Source organism: Drosophila suzukii, chromosome 2L, assembly GCF_043229965.1.
Source record: "Drosophila suzukii chromosome 2L, CBGP_Dsuzu_IsoJpt1.0, whole genome shotgun sequence".
Lineage (NCBI taxonomy): Eukaryota > Metazoa > Arthropoda > Insecta > Diptera > Drosophilidae > Drosophila > Drosophila suzukii.
The window spans coordinates 3,351,705-3,370,090 of NC_092080.1; the positions used below are offsets into that span (position 1 = coordinate 3,351,705).

General features: G+C 44.4%; 2 protein-coding genes across 3 annotated transcripts; one reads left to right on the forward strand and one right to left on the reverse strand.

The window, feature by feature from the left end:
* Positions 1 to 5,902: 5,902 nt before the first annotated feature.
* Bub1 (Bub1 kinase) lies at positions 5,903 to 10,303 on the reverse strand. Its single transcript, XM_017081460.4, has 3 exons — positions 9,033 to 10,303; positions 7,282 to 8,973; positions 5,903 to 7,178 (listed from the first exon to the last, which is right to left on the reverse strand). Exons 1-3 carry the CDS (start codon positions 9,984 to 9,986, stop codon positions 6,453 to 6,455), a joined length of 3,372 nt encoding a protein of 1,123 aa, XP_016936949.3. The 5' UTR covers positions 9,987 to 10,303; the 3' UTR covers positions 5,903 to 6,452.
* Positions 10,304 to 10,814: 511 nt separating this feature from the next.
* On the forward strand, positions 10,815 to 17,935 carry Nin (blastoderm-specific gene 25D). Of its 2 annotated transcripts, XM_017081475.4 has the most exons (8): positions 10,815 to 11,427; positions 12,292 to 12,536; positions 12,806 to 13,031; positions 13,157 to 13,237; positions 13,738 to 15,490; positions 16,075 to 16,501; positions 16,566 to 16,677; positions 16,742 to 17,935. In XM_017081475.4, exons 1-8 carry the CDS (start codon positions 11,166 to 11,168, stop codon positions 16,993 to 16,995), a joined length of 3,360 nt encoding a protein of 1,119 aa, XP_016936964.3. In that variant the 5' UTR covers positions 10,815 to 11,165; the 3' UTR covers positions 16,996 to 17,935. The 2 variants fall into 2 exon arrangements, with proteins under 2 accessions (XP_016936964.3, XP_016936974.3); XM_017081485.4 differs by lacking the exon at positions 13,157 to 13,237 and having other exon boundaries at positions 10,816 to 11,427.
* Positions 17,936 to 18,386: the final 451 nt, after the last annotated feature.

Below are 18,386 nucleotides of genomic sequence, written 5' to 3' on the forward strand. Positions count from 1 at the left end.
AATCTATAAAATAAAGCACTGTTTGTTTCTATTATAGAAATGGCAAAATGGTGTCGATTTAGAAATAAATAACCATTAAATATTATTTTTTTTCTTACTATAGCTAGCATATACATTATTGTATTCCCATTATTTAGCCATTAATCTCTTATTATATTTAACTTGTTTAAATTAAAGAAAACTACGAAACCTTTTTTTTAATATTTTTTGTATCGAGGTATATTTTAACAAACAATGCTATTTCTATGGGTTATTTTTTTGGATAATATATTTTTAAGAAACTTATTATTAAAATACAATAGAATATTTATGTATGCCCTACACAATCAATAAGTTTAGTTTTAAATACTAAACAGATATACAGAAAATTAAGATGGGATTGGAATTCTTAACCCGTGAAAAAGGAAGGACCCTCCTCCGATGGCCCACTGTACAGGCCTACATGTTTAGACCCCGGTACGCATTCGCTCAAGAATACATCGCTATTTCCCCTCGACATCCTCCACAGTCGCTTATCGCACGTCCTTTATGGCGAAGTTAAACTTTTCAAGGTTAAGTCTTTGACTGGCGTCGCCGGCGAGCAATGACATTTGGGCAGGGCAGAATGCTGATCGGCCGGGGGAGGGATAAGGATAGGGTCTGGAACGGGAAAGGAAGAGGGTACCAGGGACCAGAAGCAACATCCACATCATCGCCATCGAACACCCTATCGCACACTCGTGCACTCACGCACACACACGCAACAAGCAGTTCGTTCACTTGCCGGGAACTCTTCCTCCTCCGGATTCTACCCTCTATCCTCCTGGATCCGTCTACCATCTACCATATACCATATACCACGTACCGTCTGCCGTCTGCCGCAATTCCTGCGCGACCAACCGTGGCACAGTGGGTCAGTGCTGATACTTCCCTGGTAATATGATCCATTAACAAACTATTAATATTTATAATCAGAACTTAAGCACCCCTCATATAAGTATTTTTATAATTTAATTTATAACATTATTCTAGCACGGGTTATTAGTCGTATACTTAATAATATTACGTATACTACCCTATTTATCTTTTAGCTTTTTCACACAACTAACTTAATTAATGTTTAAAAAAGTATCCATTGTAATTGTTTAACACCATTCAGTAAATCTGAAGTCTAATAATTTCACCACAATCCAAAGAGCACTTTTAAATAAAACTCCATTAAGGACCACTGTGCCTATGACACCCTTTAAATATCTGTTAACCCAGCTCTCCTCCCGATAATTGTCTGCCCGTCTGGATGTTATTGCTCACGTTCTCATTCTCTCAGGTGCACGCTACGCTCCAGTGGTGCAGTCTTTTCGCACTTTTGTGCACTCTACTTTGCAGCCAGAATACAAAGATAGAGTATGTAGATCATCAATAATGATATGTTTTAATCTTAATCGTTTATAACTTTAACATATATTTAAAGCCAGAACATTAGTATTTTCTTGTAGTATTAAAGCTCTTAATAATTTATACTTTTTTATATTAAAAACAAAACGTAATAATAAATTGATAGAAATGATTTCTAGTAAATAGTAAAAAATCTTATAATGGTTGCAAATATTTTATATACCCACTCTGAATAATTATTGTTCTCTGTAACTCTCCTTTTTGATTCTTAAGACTGCAATTTATCTTTTAATTTAATAAAACCCAAACGATCATAAGAAAATATATTCAGAACATGCACGTTTTACATTACCAAATATATACTTCAAATGGAGGCAGGAGTCTGACGATTTCATTAGCCTGGCTGGAACTTACATAAGGCCGAAACAGGAGCGGCAGGAAGAAGATGTCTCGACCTCGATGGCGATGACTTTTACTGTCGTTGGAGGTCCCTATATATAAGTACATTTAAATATATATACCCTTATATATGTAGGGCTGTGTGGGCGTCGTCTGCTGGATTTGTTCGGTGAAAGGGAAAGGTTATTAGACTCGCCCCGTGCAGAATTTTAAGTAGTGGGGGCCCAGACATTGACTGCTCCTTATTGTTATAATAACCTTTCGGTTTTCTGTTTTCTGTTTTCACTGTCGACGGAAGTGGGCGGCGTCGGCGGCAGCAGGTGCCGGTGGGCGGGGCAGTGCAATGACAGCGGTCGACGTCGTTCCTTGGTCCTTGTTCCTCGGAACACTCGGTATCCTCCGGTCGAGGGCGTTACGAAAGGCCCCCTCTCTCTTTCTCTTCCGATGGACGACGAACTCTCGCCCCAGTCACAGGCTCAGTTTTTGCCAGGATTTCTCGCTTTTTCGGTTCATTTCGGCCGTTGACTCGACCTGCGGGCGTCGGCACATGGCGGCCTCAGTTTAATGCACTCGACGAGGTCACAGGACATCGGCCACAACGGGCTCTCGGTCAAAGTCACTTGGCCACTTGACCCCAGACCGATAATCGCAGCTAAATTACAATATCTCGGGGATGCTTAAGTATTATTGTGATGGATGGAAATAGAATTTGAAGGAGGCTTTGCAGGACGTTTGCTCTTTCAAGGGCAATTAAATGAAGGAAAGTACTCGAGGCTTCTGGAAGTCAAAGGTATTTTGAGGTCAATTGATAAACGGCTGATGAAATAAGGGAATACTTTTGATTATAATAATAATCTACATGTTTTGCCTTAGAAAATCCCTTTAGTATCATAAGTAATTAAATTGAAATATTAAACTCTTGGTTAAAGATAAGGTATTTCACAAAAGTGTCCATGATTTTTCTAAATATATTATATCATTGAAAATTTATAGATCTTAGATTTCTTGCATGCATTTCATTAGGGGAAAACCAGAATTTTGGGTAAACTGCTTTACGATACATGACTCATTATAATAAAGCCATGACATCATAATATAGGTGGCTATAAACTTTATCAAGATTAGAAGTTACCACATATAAGCTATTATCGCACAATACTGACCACTAAGAATGACTAATCAAATCAATTATCGTTTTGCTATAGGTCAGTTACCAAAAACCTATTATACCTCTGCCGAAAATCTGAATATCATACGATAAATATATAAAAATTAGTCTTTTTCGTAGTCAAACTTGTCAATTAAATGATCATACTTATGTAGGTCAGTTACCGGAAGGCAGATATCGCTATTCTTTTAAGAATTTTCCTTTTCACGTTTGCCAGCCGCAATCGTTGTCTGCTTATTAAAATTTTCCGCCAAAAAGTTTCTCCATCCTACTCAAAAGTTTCCCTCGGCGGGATGCAAAGCAAAGTATTTTGCGAGAAGAGAAAATGGCGAGGAAAATTCGCTGCAGATTTTATGAGGTCAAAACTCATTACAAGTTGTGGCGGCGGGGATGCCTGTTGCATAGTGTACACTATTCACTGTGCTCTGTACACAAGTACAAAAGTACAGTACATACACGTTGGCACCAATTCGGCGAGTGGGAAAAAGAAAAGCTGCAGCAAACGGCCCATGACAGTTGCAGTTGCAACTTTCTAATGCGGCAACAGCGACTGCAAACGGATGTGGATCGCGGCGACTCCGAGTGCAACACAGCATTATGTGTGCCATGATGCACTGCGGCAAGATCTCATCTCGCAGCCAGAAAGCAAGAAAATCGAATTTCTCTACAACACTGCTTTCCACTGCAAATTACTTAACTATTTTCCCAGTTTTCGCTTGGTCGTGCAATTTGCGAACAGTTGTTGCATGTTGTTGCATATTAGCGGCAGTGAAAAGTTGGTCATGACAATCAAATGGCCAACACTGCGTTGCATTCGAGGGGAGAGTATCTGTATCTGTGGCATTGGTATTTGTATCTGTAGGGGGTTTTGGATGGTTTTTTCTGCTCACTCATATACTGGTAATTTCTGTGTGCCCACTGATGCATTCCGCCTGCTGCAACTGCAATTTAGGTGAGCCTAAGGTCCCCGAGCAACTCCCTTTGTAACCTTTTCAGTCCAGGTCCTCTATCCTCCACTTTGCACGAACTGTGGGGAGAGAGGGTCCCACTTAGTCACTGGAATGACTAACCGACTGGTAGTCGTCGTTCCACCCTAAATTCCCATGGTGACTCAGATCGGTCCTTACCACAAACTTCTCTTGTTAACGTTCCTTTGGGCAAAACCATTGGTTATTATTGAGTGATCTTCAATGGGGGAGAAACAAGACATGTTTTCAAACTTCTAGAATGTTCCCATAACTTACATTTAAATATATATCTGCACTGAAAAAAATGTTACTCTAATTTTGTAATGTTTGTTGTTTGTTTGAAAAACATTATTAAAAAAGACTGTTAAGCTACGTTTTAGAAATTGTACAACCTAAAAAATGTATTAATGTATTATATTTGCATACATATTTACATAATTTAATAAATAAGAACTTCTTTAAACTAAATTTAAAACAATTTTTTAAACTTGAAAAACGGTTATAAAAAAATGTTGTCCAGCATTGGAAACACTGCATTTTAAAAAGCTTTAAAAATATAATAACAGGATATTACATTTAAAAACTGGCTAATAATATCATATTTTATAAGGAAGAGTAAGCTGCTAAGAAATTCTTAAACGAAAAAAATATATAGCTCTTGCAAGTTATGTGATTCTGAGAAGTTATATAATTTAGAACATGATTAGCTTTAAGAATTGTTTAATGGAGGATAAAATACAAAATTGTTTTTAAACATAAATTGGAAAGAAACTATGAAATTATATAAGAACAAATTATACAAAATATTAAAAAGAAGCTAGTTTGTATATTCTAGAAACAGCTTACCATTTCTTTATAAAGAAACTATCATCGCAAATCTGGTTTTATAATCCTGACAAATCCGCTTAAGCCGTCGACTAGCTGGTGAAAATAAGCCCGACTTGAAAAGATTTAATTGCTGGCGGGTACTTAATAAGAAGCTCTCCACTTTTCTGGGATTAAGACTCTTTCCTTGGGGTGGGGCCCGAATACCGTTAGCCCCTAATTAGAAACCAGTTAAGTGTCGCAGCTCAGCACTTTTAACTGATCTATTAACGTATTTCTTTCTCTCTAACCATTTCTATCTATTTTTTTGTCAGCTTGTTTTTCTTAGGCAAGTGGGCTGGGTGATCGGGAATGAGATTCAGATTCAGATCGAGATCGGCGTGCCCCAGTGATCCAATAAACGCCGCATTGTCATTCGCTCCGCTTGGCAACTCCACGCTGTCACTCAATGCTTAAAGCCCCGAAAACTGGGTCACATTCATTAATTTATCGCATGCAAAACAATCCGCGAAATATCTAATGCTGCAGCTGACGTTGCCGCTGCCATTGCAGTCGACACACAAAAAAATAGAAAGTTTTTCGCCGGCGGACCGACTGCAATTTTCTCTTTGCAATTTGATTAAATAAAATATTGTGTAAAAGCGACGACGTCGGCAGAGCAACTTTCCAACTGCAAAACTGCAGTTTCGAGCCACGACTTCTAAGTCGGTTACTAGATGCAATAATAATTGCATTTGTCCCACTTTACTTTCACTTGGCGAACGAGCAACAAGCAACGAGCAACCAGCAACAAGCAACAAGCAGCCAGCAACCAGCAACTAGCAACAAAAAGCCGCAGCGCAGGCGTCGACTTTGACTTTGTGTGCCTGTTGCAGCTTTTCCATCTATTCAAGTGTGTGTGTGTGTGTTGCATGAAAAGTTGCAACTTTTTCCAGTCGCTTGGTGGAAATTGTTTGCCGTTTGGTTGACTGGCAAAAAGGAAAAGTGGGTCAAGCGCACCATTGTTGTTGATGCTGCTTGTGTTGCCGCTGCTGCTGTTACTTGTTGCATGCCCCCACTTAATTGACAATTGCCTGCAACACACACATTATACGTTTGCCACTTTGGCATTTGATTTACAAAACTGGGTTACCGCTGCTTTCCTTTTTCTCTCCCTAATAGTTATAGCTTTTGCGTTAACATTTCGTCAATTTATTCACTATCATTTAAAGTTCTTTATATATTACTCAATAGTACAGCAAGCTTTAATCTTAAACATATTTATGTACGTTTCTTTTTACATTGCCTTCAATATACTGTTGTTGTTGTTTGCTGTACATAAAAAATTACATTTTAAATCCAGGGTATTAGTTTTTTGTTTTTTTCACAAACTCATTTCGCCAATTTTTGTTTTGATCGAGTCTGTGCCTAATATTTACAAAGATTTTGAATTTCGTAGCGTACTATGTGCTCTTGATTTTCCTCGACTTTCCTGTTTTTCTTTTTTTTGGCATCGAAACAATAAATAAAATAAGAAAGATTAAATATTTTAGTTAGAAAAAGGTGTGTTTTTTAGGGTAACTAATCTAAAATAGAACGATTTTTGTGGCCTGGTTTTGTTTTTCTGTCCTTTAAAAAGTGGAAATGATACTAGACTGAAAGGTTTAAACAAGATATAAAGTGACTTGGTCAACAGGGTTGTACAAACAGTTTAATAAAAAGTAATAGGAATAGGTTGGTTATCGTCGATGCAGGATGTTGGATAGGGCGCGTATTTGCTTCTGCAGCTCGGAATCCATACGATATGCCTCCTCCTCGAAGATCAGCCGCATCTCCTGCAGCGCGGGCAGCTTGTCCGCCTGCATGTTGAGCAGTTCGCCAAAGAACTTGGTCCATACATGCTTCTTGAGGTAGCGCGGCAGCTTCTGTCGAATGTCCCAGCTTGAGCCCTTCTTCTGCGGCTGCATATAGTCACCGAAGAGCATCACATGCACGGTGGCCGCAATGCAGAAGAGATCTGTCTCGTAGGACCAGCTGCGTCCCTCCTGCATCTCGATGCAGGTGAAGCCATCCGTTTGCACCACCTTGCGGAACTTGGTGCGCTCCGCGTCTGGAAACAGGGTCATGTCGATGGCACACCCGAAGTCAATCAGTCGCAGCGATGGCAGCGAACTGTCCACATTGGGCACACGCATCAGCAGGAAGTTGTCCGGCTTGATGTCCGCATGGATTATGTGCTGCCGGTGCAGGTGATCCACTATGTTGCAAATCTGCGCCGAAAAGTGCATCACCAGAGACTCGTGCATCACCTTGGTGGTGGCCTGCCGGATCTTGTTGTTGATGTCCAGCAGCGAGCCGAACGGCGAGAACTCGGTGGCTATTAGGCTAGCATTTGGGGCTATTATCGCCGTGGAAATGTCCATCAGGCCCGGCAACACCTCCGGCTCCTTGATGCGTTTCAGCACCTACAATAAGAGATTTATGTTTAATTAGTTAGGTGGATTAAAAATAGTTCATATATCAGTAGTATAAACATTTTCTCAGATTTGTAGCTGGAAGATTCCTTACCTGATCACATATATAAATCTCCCAAGTGTTTGGGGGCTTCTGATACTTAAGGGCCACCACATTGCCAGTGCGGGAGTCTGTGGCCTTATAAACCGAGCCGTAGGATCCGCGGCCCACCTCCTTGTCAATGTTAAAGGTCACGCCTTCGAGGACGTTCAGCGTGCGAGTGTTGGATATTTTTGGCAGTGGCGTTTGCACAATCTTGTAGCTGGCATGGGCATCATGATCGCCCGGAAAGTCCAGCTTGGCGAGGAAGGCGCGACAGAGTTCGCTGTTGAATGGATCGATGGCCTCCTTGGCCAAATGGCGGGCAATCGTTTCCACCGCCTTCGAAAGCCGCCGCTCCTGCGCCTCCGTATCGTGTTGGGTGGCAAAGTACGAGTTCTCTTGGAACGTAGAGAAATCGGCTAGTGTGCTATTGCCGTTATTGTTGTTGCTGGTGTTATTATTGTTGTTGTGCGTTTGTAGGGTCTTATTGACCGGATGGAGGATCTGCTGTTGCGAAGTGTCGCGGAAGTTGAGTCTATCCACGGCCAGGGCCAGCGAACTATTTGAGTTATCCAAAGCGGTGGCGCTGGAGAATGAAAAGTTTGCATTATCGTTGAATGCACCAGGTGCTCCGGCAGCCACGCTACTAGAGCTGGCGGTGGCCACATCAGCCGCCGAGGAGGCCGAGTTACTGTTGCTGCATAGATCCGGTTGGAACTTGCTGCGCTTGACTTTGGTGCGTGCCTTTCGATAGCCATTCGCCTCGCTCTTGGGCGTCGAGGTCTGGCCCAGCATGTAGGGATGGAAGTGGTGGTGGCCACCGTTGCGGTGACGCTGGACAGGAATCGGAGAAGCAGGCGCAGGTTCCGGCGGAGGATGATGGACTATTTGCGGTGGCTGCTGTACTATCTGATGTTGTGGTGGCTGTTGCGTGTGCTGCTGCTGTTGTTGCTGCTGCTGCTGGTAAACATTCTCTATAGTATAGGCACTGTAGGTGCTGCTGGGCTCCTTCCTGAACTTAATCTTGATTGAGCGGTTCTCCTGCTCGAAAGTCGTTTGCGCACTGAACTGCACGCCATTTGTGTAGGGTTCGCTGGGCTCCTCCTCCTCCTCCTCGTCTTCCTCCTCCTCATCAGATTCATCATCCTCATTGGCTCCGCCTACTTCCTCCTCATCTTCACCTTCCGCCTCGTTGTCCTCATCCTCATCTCCCGTGTTCTCCTGACCACTGCTGTTGTTCTGCCCGTAAAGAGCTCCGTCGACGGCAGTCATGTAGTAGGATGTCTGCGACTCATACGAATCATAAAGAGTTTGCTCCTGCTGCTGTTCTGCCGGCTCAGCTGGCTTGGCCTTTTGTTCCATCAGCTGTTTAAACTTGCGGGCTAGTATCTCCTCGGGACTGTACTCGATGCCAGCGCCTGGTGGATAAACCAATTGCTTGGCATAGTGGCACACCCGCGAGGGATCATCGGGTTCTTCGAGCGTGAGAGCAGGCTTCCAGGTCTCATGATTGTTGCGCCCGTATGCGTGAAAATTGCGCGGCAAACGCAGGCCAGCCACTTCGCTTGTCACGGGAGGATTTGGTTGGGACACTGGATTGCCATTGCCATTGTGTTGCTGCTGGGACTGCTGCGCTTGTTGCTGCGGTGCTGCAGACAGTTGCGGCTGCGGCAGCTGCTGCTGCTGTGTTGGTGCATAGTGGGGCTAAAAAGAATAGGGAGAGTTTATCAAATGGCTTTGTAGATAATGTTTTGAACGCTCACCTCTGCCACTGGAGCATATTGCGGCTGTTGCTGGACATTGACTGCTGGTATTGCTGCTGCGGGCTGAGTTGCAGGTTGTGGCTCATAGCGTGGCTGCTCCTGGTACTGTGCCTGATAGCCATGCTGTTGTTCTGGCGCCTGATGTGGCTGCGTCGTTGGCTGATGAGGCTGTGCGGCCTGATGCTGCTGCGGCTGTGCCTGCGGATGATATTGCTGATAGACGTTCTGCTGATATGGCTGGGGACGGTGTTGCTGTGGTTGTTGTTGTGGTGGATAGCTCTGCGGCATTGTCTGCTGTGCATAGTTTGTTAGTTGCTGCAGTGCGTCCGGCGGGGGATGTGGCTGCTGCTGTTGTTGTTGTTGCTGCTGCTGCTGTTGTCGTTGATGGAACAGCGACCTGGCGTAGGTGAACTTGGTGTGGGCATGTTGCAGCTCCGAGTTGCTCTGCGCCTTCTCCTGGAAGGCCAAGTTAAAGACCGCTTCCGCGTCCTTGAACTCCTCGCGCGACTCATAGTAGGCGGCCCATCCAATGTAGAAGGCGGCCACCTGGCGACCCGTTCCGCGCTGAAAGAGCACCTGGTAGAAGTGCAGCGGATCCGTCTGCATGGCTATGTACTTGAGCCACAGCCGCACCAAGCGGGCATCCTGGCGGTAGTAGTCATTGTGCTCGTACACCGTCAGACAGCGTTCCAGAGTCTCGCGGAACTTGAGCTCCGGATCGCTGTGCGCATGGTTCTCGTACCAGCAGATGTAGTTGTACCAGTGATCGAGGGGATCCGGGCCCTGGTACAGGGAGATGGCGTGCTCCCACGCCTGCTTGTCCTTTAGGAAGCCGTGCATCTCATCCGGACTGGCCAGCGGCGGTGCTCCAGCTGCTACGACTCCTGCTCCTGCGCTAGCACCTCCTGCTGCTCCTGATCCCGATCCTTGGCGCATGTACGAGTGCATGGCCATGTCAGCCGGTCGGGAATCCCGATCCTGATCCCGCCGCGCCGTGATGCAAGCAAATGGAGGCAAGAGAACCTCTTCGGTATCTTCTGGCCACTCGGAAGTCTCGGATTTCGGAGTGCAGTGCCCCGTGCCGATTGGACTGGATTTGGCTGCACCAACTCAGTTAATCCCTCGGCGTCGTCTTCGGCTGGCACCGCTGGCACATGATTTTCGGTTGAGTTTTCCACTCACTGGCTGCTTTGCTATTTTATTTTTCTTTTTTTGATATTTTTCCTCTTTTTAGCTTGCAAATGGAATTTATTAGTGCTGCAAAACAATCGATAGAACTATCGGTTGGGGTTGCTAGCGATGGCTAGCGCGGACTGTTATCGATAGTGCGATGGAAACGTGTTGTTGCGGGATTTTAAAAAACCAATAGCATATTTAAATTGTACTCCAATTATTTATTGTATGTTGAATATAGGAGAGAGCTAGAGGCAACTAGACGTCTAACGTATTCGTCGGGTCTTTTTTTCAGCGCGGTACTCAGATGAGCTGGGGGAATACTAGAAAAATACCAAGTTTCCTGGTGAATTTCGATGAACGCTTCACATGTTGCACTGCTTTGTTACCAAAGCAAGCAGTTTACCGTTAGCGTTTCACCGTACTACATCTAACATTAACAATGTTCGAAATGAATTTATTTATGCTTAGGCTTATAAATTCTATGATTTTTGTGTTTCTAATTGACAAATTTGTATCCTTCAAATCTAAATATTTGCATTTTCCAACCGATAGTCACTAAAGTTGCCGATAGTACCACCCCCACCATAAGTTCGATTAATGCCCACCAGAGCGCGCCACCGTGCTTGGTATTACTGCATTATTGTTTTTTATCAACTCAACTCGCCAGAAATTACGCTATCCCTATCCCAAAAAACCGCAAACGCGCGAGTGTTTATGTTTCGTCTCCAAGTGCATATCATAGATTAGTAGTTTTAGTAACCCCGCAGAACTCCGGCTGTCTAAAAATACACGCGTAATTCCCCCCTCCCACGCACACGATATTTTTTTGTTTTCGACCCCTGACTGCGCTTGTGGATTTTCCCCCAAAAAAAAAGAAAAGAAAAGGAAATCATAATACGCAATTGGGCACCCTATCGATTTGACCGGCCGCAAACTGAATTCCCCAGGATACGGATAATGGAGGTTTCCGCCGATCCGTACGAGCAGAAGCTCTATCAAATGTTCCGGAGCTGCGAGAAAAATGGAAACGGCCTGCTGGACGAGAAGTCTCTGCTGAAACTGTGCTCCCTGCTGGAGCTCCGGGATCAGGGTTCGTCCCTGATCACCAGTTTGGGCGGCAGTCACCAGATGGGCGTGTCCTTTGGCCAGTTCAAGGAGGCTCTGCTCAACTTCTTAGGATCGGAATTCGATGGGACGACGACGTCATCGGGTTTTATGGGTGAGATAACACTAGGAATCGGGCAGCCAAGCTGCCCTACCATATAGCGACTTTAGCTAACCCGACAGGTTCTCATAGAGCAACATCATACGGCTTATCTGTAATTGCGCCTTAATTACCCTTCAAGCAACATCAGATAATTACAGATTGTTTGCAAGCCAATTATTAGAGATAGTAGTTCTGTTTTACCAGGGAATTGGATCCAGAATTTAAAGATGCTTCTCTGAAACTAAATCAATATTTATATTAATGGTATAGACCACACTTAAGCTGATTTATGGGAAACGAAGTCGTATCTATCGAGATCATTTTATTCCATATTTCTTATCTTATATGTAAGATATTTTTACAAATCTAAGTATTTAATATCCGTATCATTCTCCATTTTAACATAAACTTACTTAATACATCCTCTTAAGACCTTGCTTCTGATAGAACTGATGCTCTTATAGCAGTTACAAAGTGTTGTAAGGATCAAATCTTATCTTGTTCGAAAATTTCCAGGCCAAGTTAGGATACCGAAGGGTACGAATATCACAATCAGTTCGCGGATTAGCACATCGGCAGCTGGTGGTCATAAACGAAAAGATGCAATTGCCAATTTTTTATGACCCACATTTGCCGCCGCCTACCTGATCCCGATGCACTTCATCAGGTAGCCTGTCTGATCCTGTATAAATAGGCGGCCCATTCAGTTCAGCCTTTCAGTCTAAATCGAAATGGGAACACGATTGTATTACCGCCAATCTGGCGGCCAGACCGCAGATCCAATCATTGAGAAGTTAGCCGCTCGTTTTGGTAGTCACCTCAGATCCATACAACTCTTCCAGTTCGCTACTAACCTATATCTGTTGAATCTTTCAGAGCGCTCGCTGGTGATCACGGATGAGCCCCTGACTAGCACATATATTGAGAGTCCGCCCGAGTCTTCCGACCGCGAAGTGTCGCCCAAACTCATTGTGGGCACCAAGAAGTACGGACGCCGCTCCAGGCCGCATCAGGGAATCTACGAGTTGTCCGTCACGGACTCGGACAATACGGATGAGGATCAGCTGCAGCAGCAGCAGAAGCAGCGGAGTCTCAACGGCTGCGATGAGCTGGGAGTTCAGGTGGGTGTCACGATCATGAAGTCACGTACGAAGTGGCGAAACAACTTCTGGCTGTGTAAGCAATAATGCTTACTGGACAGATTTTTTCTGAAGCTAAATAATTGCTGGTACAGTAGATAGTGGCTTTAAATATATAGAGTTTTTTATTGTTCTCTCTTTGAGATTTTCCTAAAGAATCCAATTCAAGAACACTTTCTTCTTGAATAATGAACATATATTTCTTAAATCATTAAGCACTATTAAAACTATATCATACTCACTTTCCACAGGTCCAACGTTCCTCGTCCCAGAGCGATCTTCCTGGCAGTCGGCGCCTGCGATCAGTTCACACCAGCGGGAGCAAACTGAAGAGATGTGCCTCGCTACCAGCACGTCGGAGTCTTCAGTCCAAGATGCACAACACCTCCACGGGAGCGGCTACATCGCCGACGGCCGCGGCCAAGTTGAAGCAGCTCTCCATCCAGGCACAGCACAGCAGCAGCGTGGAGTCCCTGGGTAAGCCATCTCCCCCATCTATCCCCAGATTAGCCAAACCCTTTGCCCCTGCCACCCTCTGTTGTTGTTAGCCCAAAATGCCAAAATTACGTTCGAAGCAATGATAAAAACAAAACACACCGTAGGCCATCACCTGGCCGCCAATTCCGCACCGTCGTCCGAGCACCGAAGATGCTACCACGGCGGCCGTTGGTCATGTTGCAAAGGTTTGTGCGCTCTCCAGCAATTGTCAACACCTCCCCACACCCACCGAAACCCCAACCCAGTCATTCGGTATCTAATCGCACCCTATGTAGCCGCACATTTGACTCGTTCTGTATACTCGTATAATCACATATCCTAAATTTCCTATCCCTATTAAAGCTGTTTCAATTAATGAGTAATATATCAAAGCTATTAATAATATTAACTTTTATGTTTTTAAATTGATTTGTTTTTGATTTACTATTACTTTTCATATTAAAGTAAAAGATATAGGTCAATTACTATTTTGTTCCCATGTCGAAAAGCCATTTGATAAAGAGAAACAGCAAACTTTCGGCGCTTTCGCTTACACCATAGTCATCCACACCCACCACCACTCCCACTCCCAATCCCACACCCACCTGGTATCTCGGGCTAAATATATATATAATAAATGTGTATATACAACAGCGTAGCTAATCTTCTTCGTCCCACGTTAATTGCTAATTGCCATGATTTGCAGACACGGTGACGCCTCAGCAGCTGGAGACGATCTCTGTGCACAGCATCATCGAAGCCTGGGAGCTGGCCAGCATTCCCAGTAGTCGCACCCTGCTCCACATCCTCGGATTCGATGAGGAAGAGGAGGTCAATCTGCTGCAGCTGACCAAGGCGCTAGAGGAGGAGTTGCGTGGTCTCGAAGGGGATCAGGAGCAGTCGAATATGCTGCGTGCACTGGCTGCTCTTCAGGCCACCGAGTTGGGTAACTACCGACTGGCCTTCCGTCAGCAGCACGAGGAGAACCTCAAGCTTAGAGCCGACAATAAGGCGGCGAACCAAAGGGTTGCCCTGCTGGCCGTGGAGGTGGATGAGCGGCATGCCTCGCTGGAGGACAGCTCCAAGCAGCAGGTGCAGCAGCTGGAGCAGCGACACGCCAGCATGGTGAGGGAACTCACACTGCGGATGAGCAATGATCGTGATCATTGGACCACCATGACGGGAAAGCTGGAGGCGCAGCTTAAGTCCCTCGAGCAGGAGGAGATCCGTCTTAAAACGGAACTCGAACTGCTGCGCACAGAGAACTCAGAGCTGGAGTCGGAGCAGCAGAAGGCGCATGTCCAACTCACCGAGCTACTCGAACAGAACATTAAGCTGAACCAGGAACTGGCCCAGCGGCCGAGCAGCATCAGTGGCACTCCCGAGCACAGTCCAATGCGTCCGAGGAGGCACAGCGAGGACAAGGAGGAGGAGATGCTGCAGCTGATGGAGAAGCTGGCTGCGCTCCAAATGGAGAACGCCCAGCTGCGAGACAAGACTGACGAACTGACCATCGAAATTGAGAGCTTAAATGTGGAACTGATCCGTTCGAAAAGCAAGGGAAAGAAGCAGGAGAAACAGGATGAGCAGGAGGCGGCTGCCACGGCCACTAAAAGGCGTGGCGATTCGCCTAGCAAAACACATCTCACAGAGGAGAGTCCGCGACTGGGAAAACAGCGCAAGTGCACTGAAGGCGACCAAAGTGATGCCAGCAATAGCGGCGATTGGTTGGCTTTGAACTCCGAGCTCCAAAGAAGTCAAAGCCAGGATGAGGAACTAACCAGCCTCAGGCAACGGGTGGCTGATTTGGAGAAGGAATTAAAGGCCGCCAAGGAGGGCAGATCTCTCACTCCCGAAAGCCGCTCCAAGGAGCTGGAGGCTAGCCTCGAGCAAATGCAGCGGGCCTATGAGGATTGCGAGGATTACTGGCAATCGAAACTCAGTGAAGAGCGGCAGATGTTCGAGAAGGAGCGCCAGATCTACGAGGATGAGCAGCACGAGAGCGACAAGAAGTTCACCGAGCTGATGGAAAAGGTGCGCGAGTACGAAGAGCAGTTCAGCAAGGATGGCCGCTTGTCGCCCATCGATGAGCGGGATATGCTGGAGCAGCAGTATGTGGAACTGGAGGCCGAGGCAGCTCAACTGCGCTCGAGTTCCATTCAAATGCTCGAGGAGAAGGCTCAGGAAATTGGCTCTCTGCAATCGGAGATCGAGGATCTGCGACAGAGATTGGGTGAGAGCGTGGAGATTCTCACGGGTGCCTGTGAGCTCACCTCGGAATCGGTGGCCCAGCTAAGTGCCGAGGCTGGCAAAAGTCCTGCCAGCTCGCCAATCAGCTACCTCTGGCTGCAGAGCACCATCCAGGAGCCGGCGAAATCCCTTGCCGACACCAGAGATGAAGCCACCGCCAGTGCCATCGAACTGCTGGGAGGCTCACCATCGCACAAGACAGCCAGCCGGTGAGTATGCGAAGCCTCTCTGTGTGTCCTGTCCATGGTGTTTGCATCCCTGTGTGTCATGCCTCATAATTTGCACTGTCTTGTCCTGTATATATGTTTTGCTTTTGTCCCTCACACCTAACCATGTCTTATTAAGCTAATTTAGATTTTAAGTTTATGTATGTGCTTGTTCAATAAATATAATTTATACTCATAAAGAAATTCACATAAAAATTGAATTCGTAAAACCATATTTCAGCGAACAATAGGGTAATTGATACATCCCATAAAAATAAAGATCAATAAAAGTATTGGCTGTTCAGAAACCGAATTTCAGAATTACAGTTTTTGTTTTTTTTTGTTGGCTTTTTTAGCAGGATAGAATCTTCTCTATAAGATTTCCTAATCTTCAAAAAAGTTATTAAAAAAAGATAAAAGATTTTTTTTTGGTTTCTGTAGAAAACTTTGCTTAAAAACTTAATGAGAGTATATGATATGAATTCAATGATATACACTTGCCACCCATCTTTGAACTGGCTTATTATAAATGTTTTTTGGTTCTTTTATTGCAATGAATGACTTATAAAATTGCTTCTATCGAACAGCAATAACCTCACCACTTCGGAGACCTCGATCTTCAGCACCACCCCCTTCGAGAGTTCTCCCTCGGGTCCTTCGCCCACGAATAGTGGCAACACCAAAGCCTCTGGCGCCAATATCGGTCCAACTCCCATCAGCAAACCCAAGCGGGCCCAGAGTCCCCAGCAGGCTCCATCTGAGGGAGAGATAGCCGATTGTGAGACCTCTTCGACGGCGTCCAACAAAAGCTTCGAGTCCAATAGTAAAACATCTTGCCTTAGCCACGAAAAGTGCAGCAGTCCGTCGGCACTGAAGGAGGAACTGAAGCGCCTCAAGTTCTTCGAGCTGTCCCTCAAGGAGCAGATCAAGGACCTGAGCCTGCAACGCGACGGTTTGGTAATGGAACTGCAGCAGTTGCAGGAGGCGCGACCGGTGCTCGAAAAGGCCTATGCGGTGAGTTGTGAATATTGCTTATAAGGGAATATATTTTAGTATAATTTATGTATCTACTCCTTAGCGTACCACGCATCCAACGCTTCAGCAGCGACTGAACCAATTGGAGCTGCGAAATCGCCATCTGCAGAATGTCATCAAGCAGCAGCAGCAGTACACAGAGTCCCTGATGCAGCGTAAGTTCAATAGAACCCCTACTGAACTTGGCTATTTAATAATATATACCTTCATCCCCTCCAGAATCCTGGCGGCAGCATCAAGTGGAGCTCAATGAACTACACAGCCGGATCGAAACGCAGGGTGTTATGCTGGCCGATCAGACGCAGCGCCTGCAGAGTGCCGACATCCTGGTGAAGGATCTGTATGTGGAGAACTCTCATCTGACGGCCACAGTGCAGCGGTTGGAGCAGCAGCGGGCTAGGGTGAACCTCATCCATCAGCAGCAGCAGCAACAGCAGCGACTTGTGGGCGGCGGACTGCCCGGCATGCCTTAGTTTGCCAAAGATTGGCAAACGGATATTAGTTTATAGTTAAAACAAAAGACAAAAACCTGAGGAGAAAGGTGCTCAGCATCAGCAGACATCGAACATGCACCTATATATCGTTATGAATGTATACAACACTCGGTAGATTAAGTTTGCATACTCGTCGTATTCGTACGTGGCGTATTTTGTGAATGATTGTGCATCCAAATCCATGTTGTTCGACACGAGAGCACCGCAGCAATAACTAAAGTGACTTTAACTTAAACTCACCCACGCGCAAATGAGGAACAATCCACACTAGTGTACCACATCTAGTAATCGACTACTTATACGAACGGAGAAACTATTTACACAAACTAAATCATACTCGATTGAACAATGGTACCCACATATAGTTATATGTTCGTTCATGTCTCACTGCAATGTTGAACTTACTAATTGACAAATGAAATAGTTATCGTATATTAATTATATTAGAAGAAACAGTATTTTAAATTTGTTATGCGTCTGACTAGGCGAGCACGTTTATCAATGTTTACCACGTGCCCAATCAAATGCATTCGGAATTGTTGTTAATTTTATTGGTAGAGAAAACGAAAATGAGCGTAAAAAATGATCTATGATATTGATATAATATGTAACGACAAAAAGACCTGTAAAGCTGTAATTATACACACGAATCTATGTATTTAAATTGCGATTTAAGTTAGCCAATACTCTTCAATATTGCTTTTGCGAACGCGACTTTTTGTTAACCCGTTTTCGTCCCAATAACTCACTCTATTTAAATGTAAAAACCTCGACTTAGTTTACTTGCCACTCGATTCACGTGACTGTTGTAATCAGTGCTTCAATCAATACTTTCGATCAAAATATAAGTTTACTTTTTAAAAGTATAAAAAAATAATACAACAAAAAAACCAAATATACAATTATTTAAAAAACCAAACCGTGAAAATGTGTTTTAATGTTTAGTATTAACTGGGGTACATGAGTTTTTTAAAAGTATCTGATCAAGAGATACTTTTTCTTGATCAGATACTTTTAAAACTTTTTAACCCAGTTCCTGACCAAAACATGAATAAATTTTTAATCATTTTAGGTGTATAGTTATATTTGAACTCGTCACTAAAATTATTCTTCTTTTTCTTCCCTATATAATACTTTTCAGCTAAGATTATAAAATGTTTTTGGAAGAGTTTTGTTTTTTTTTTAGCGAACATTTTAAACATCTAAGATTATTAACTTTGAAAATTTGGCAAAAAATACACAACGAACTTTATTACTACTTGGCTTATATAAACTATATGCATTAATATACATTAAATTTATTTTTGAAATTTTTAAGATTAAATAAGTCACTCAAATCTTGACCACTGCTAACTCTCTGTTACTTAACA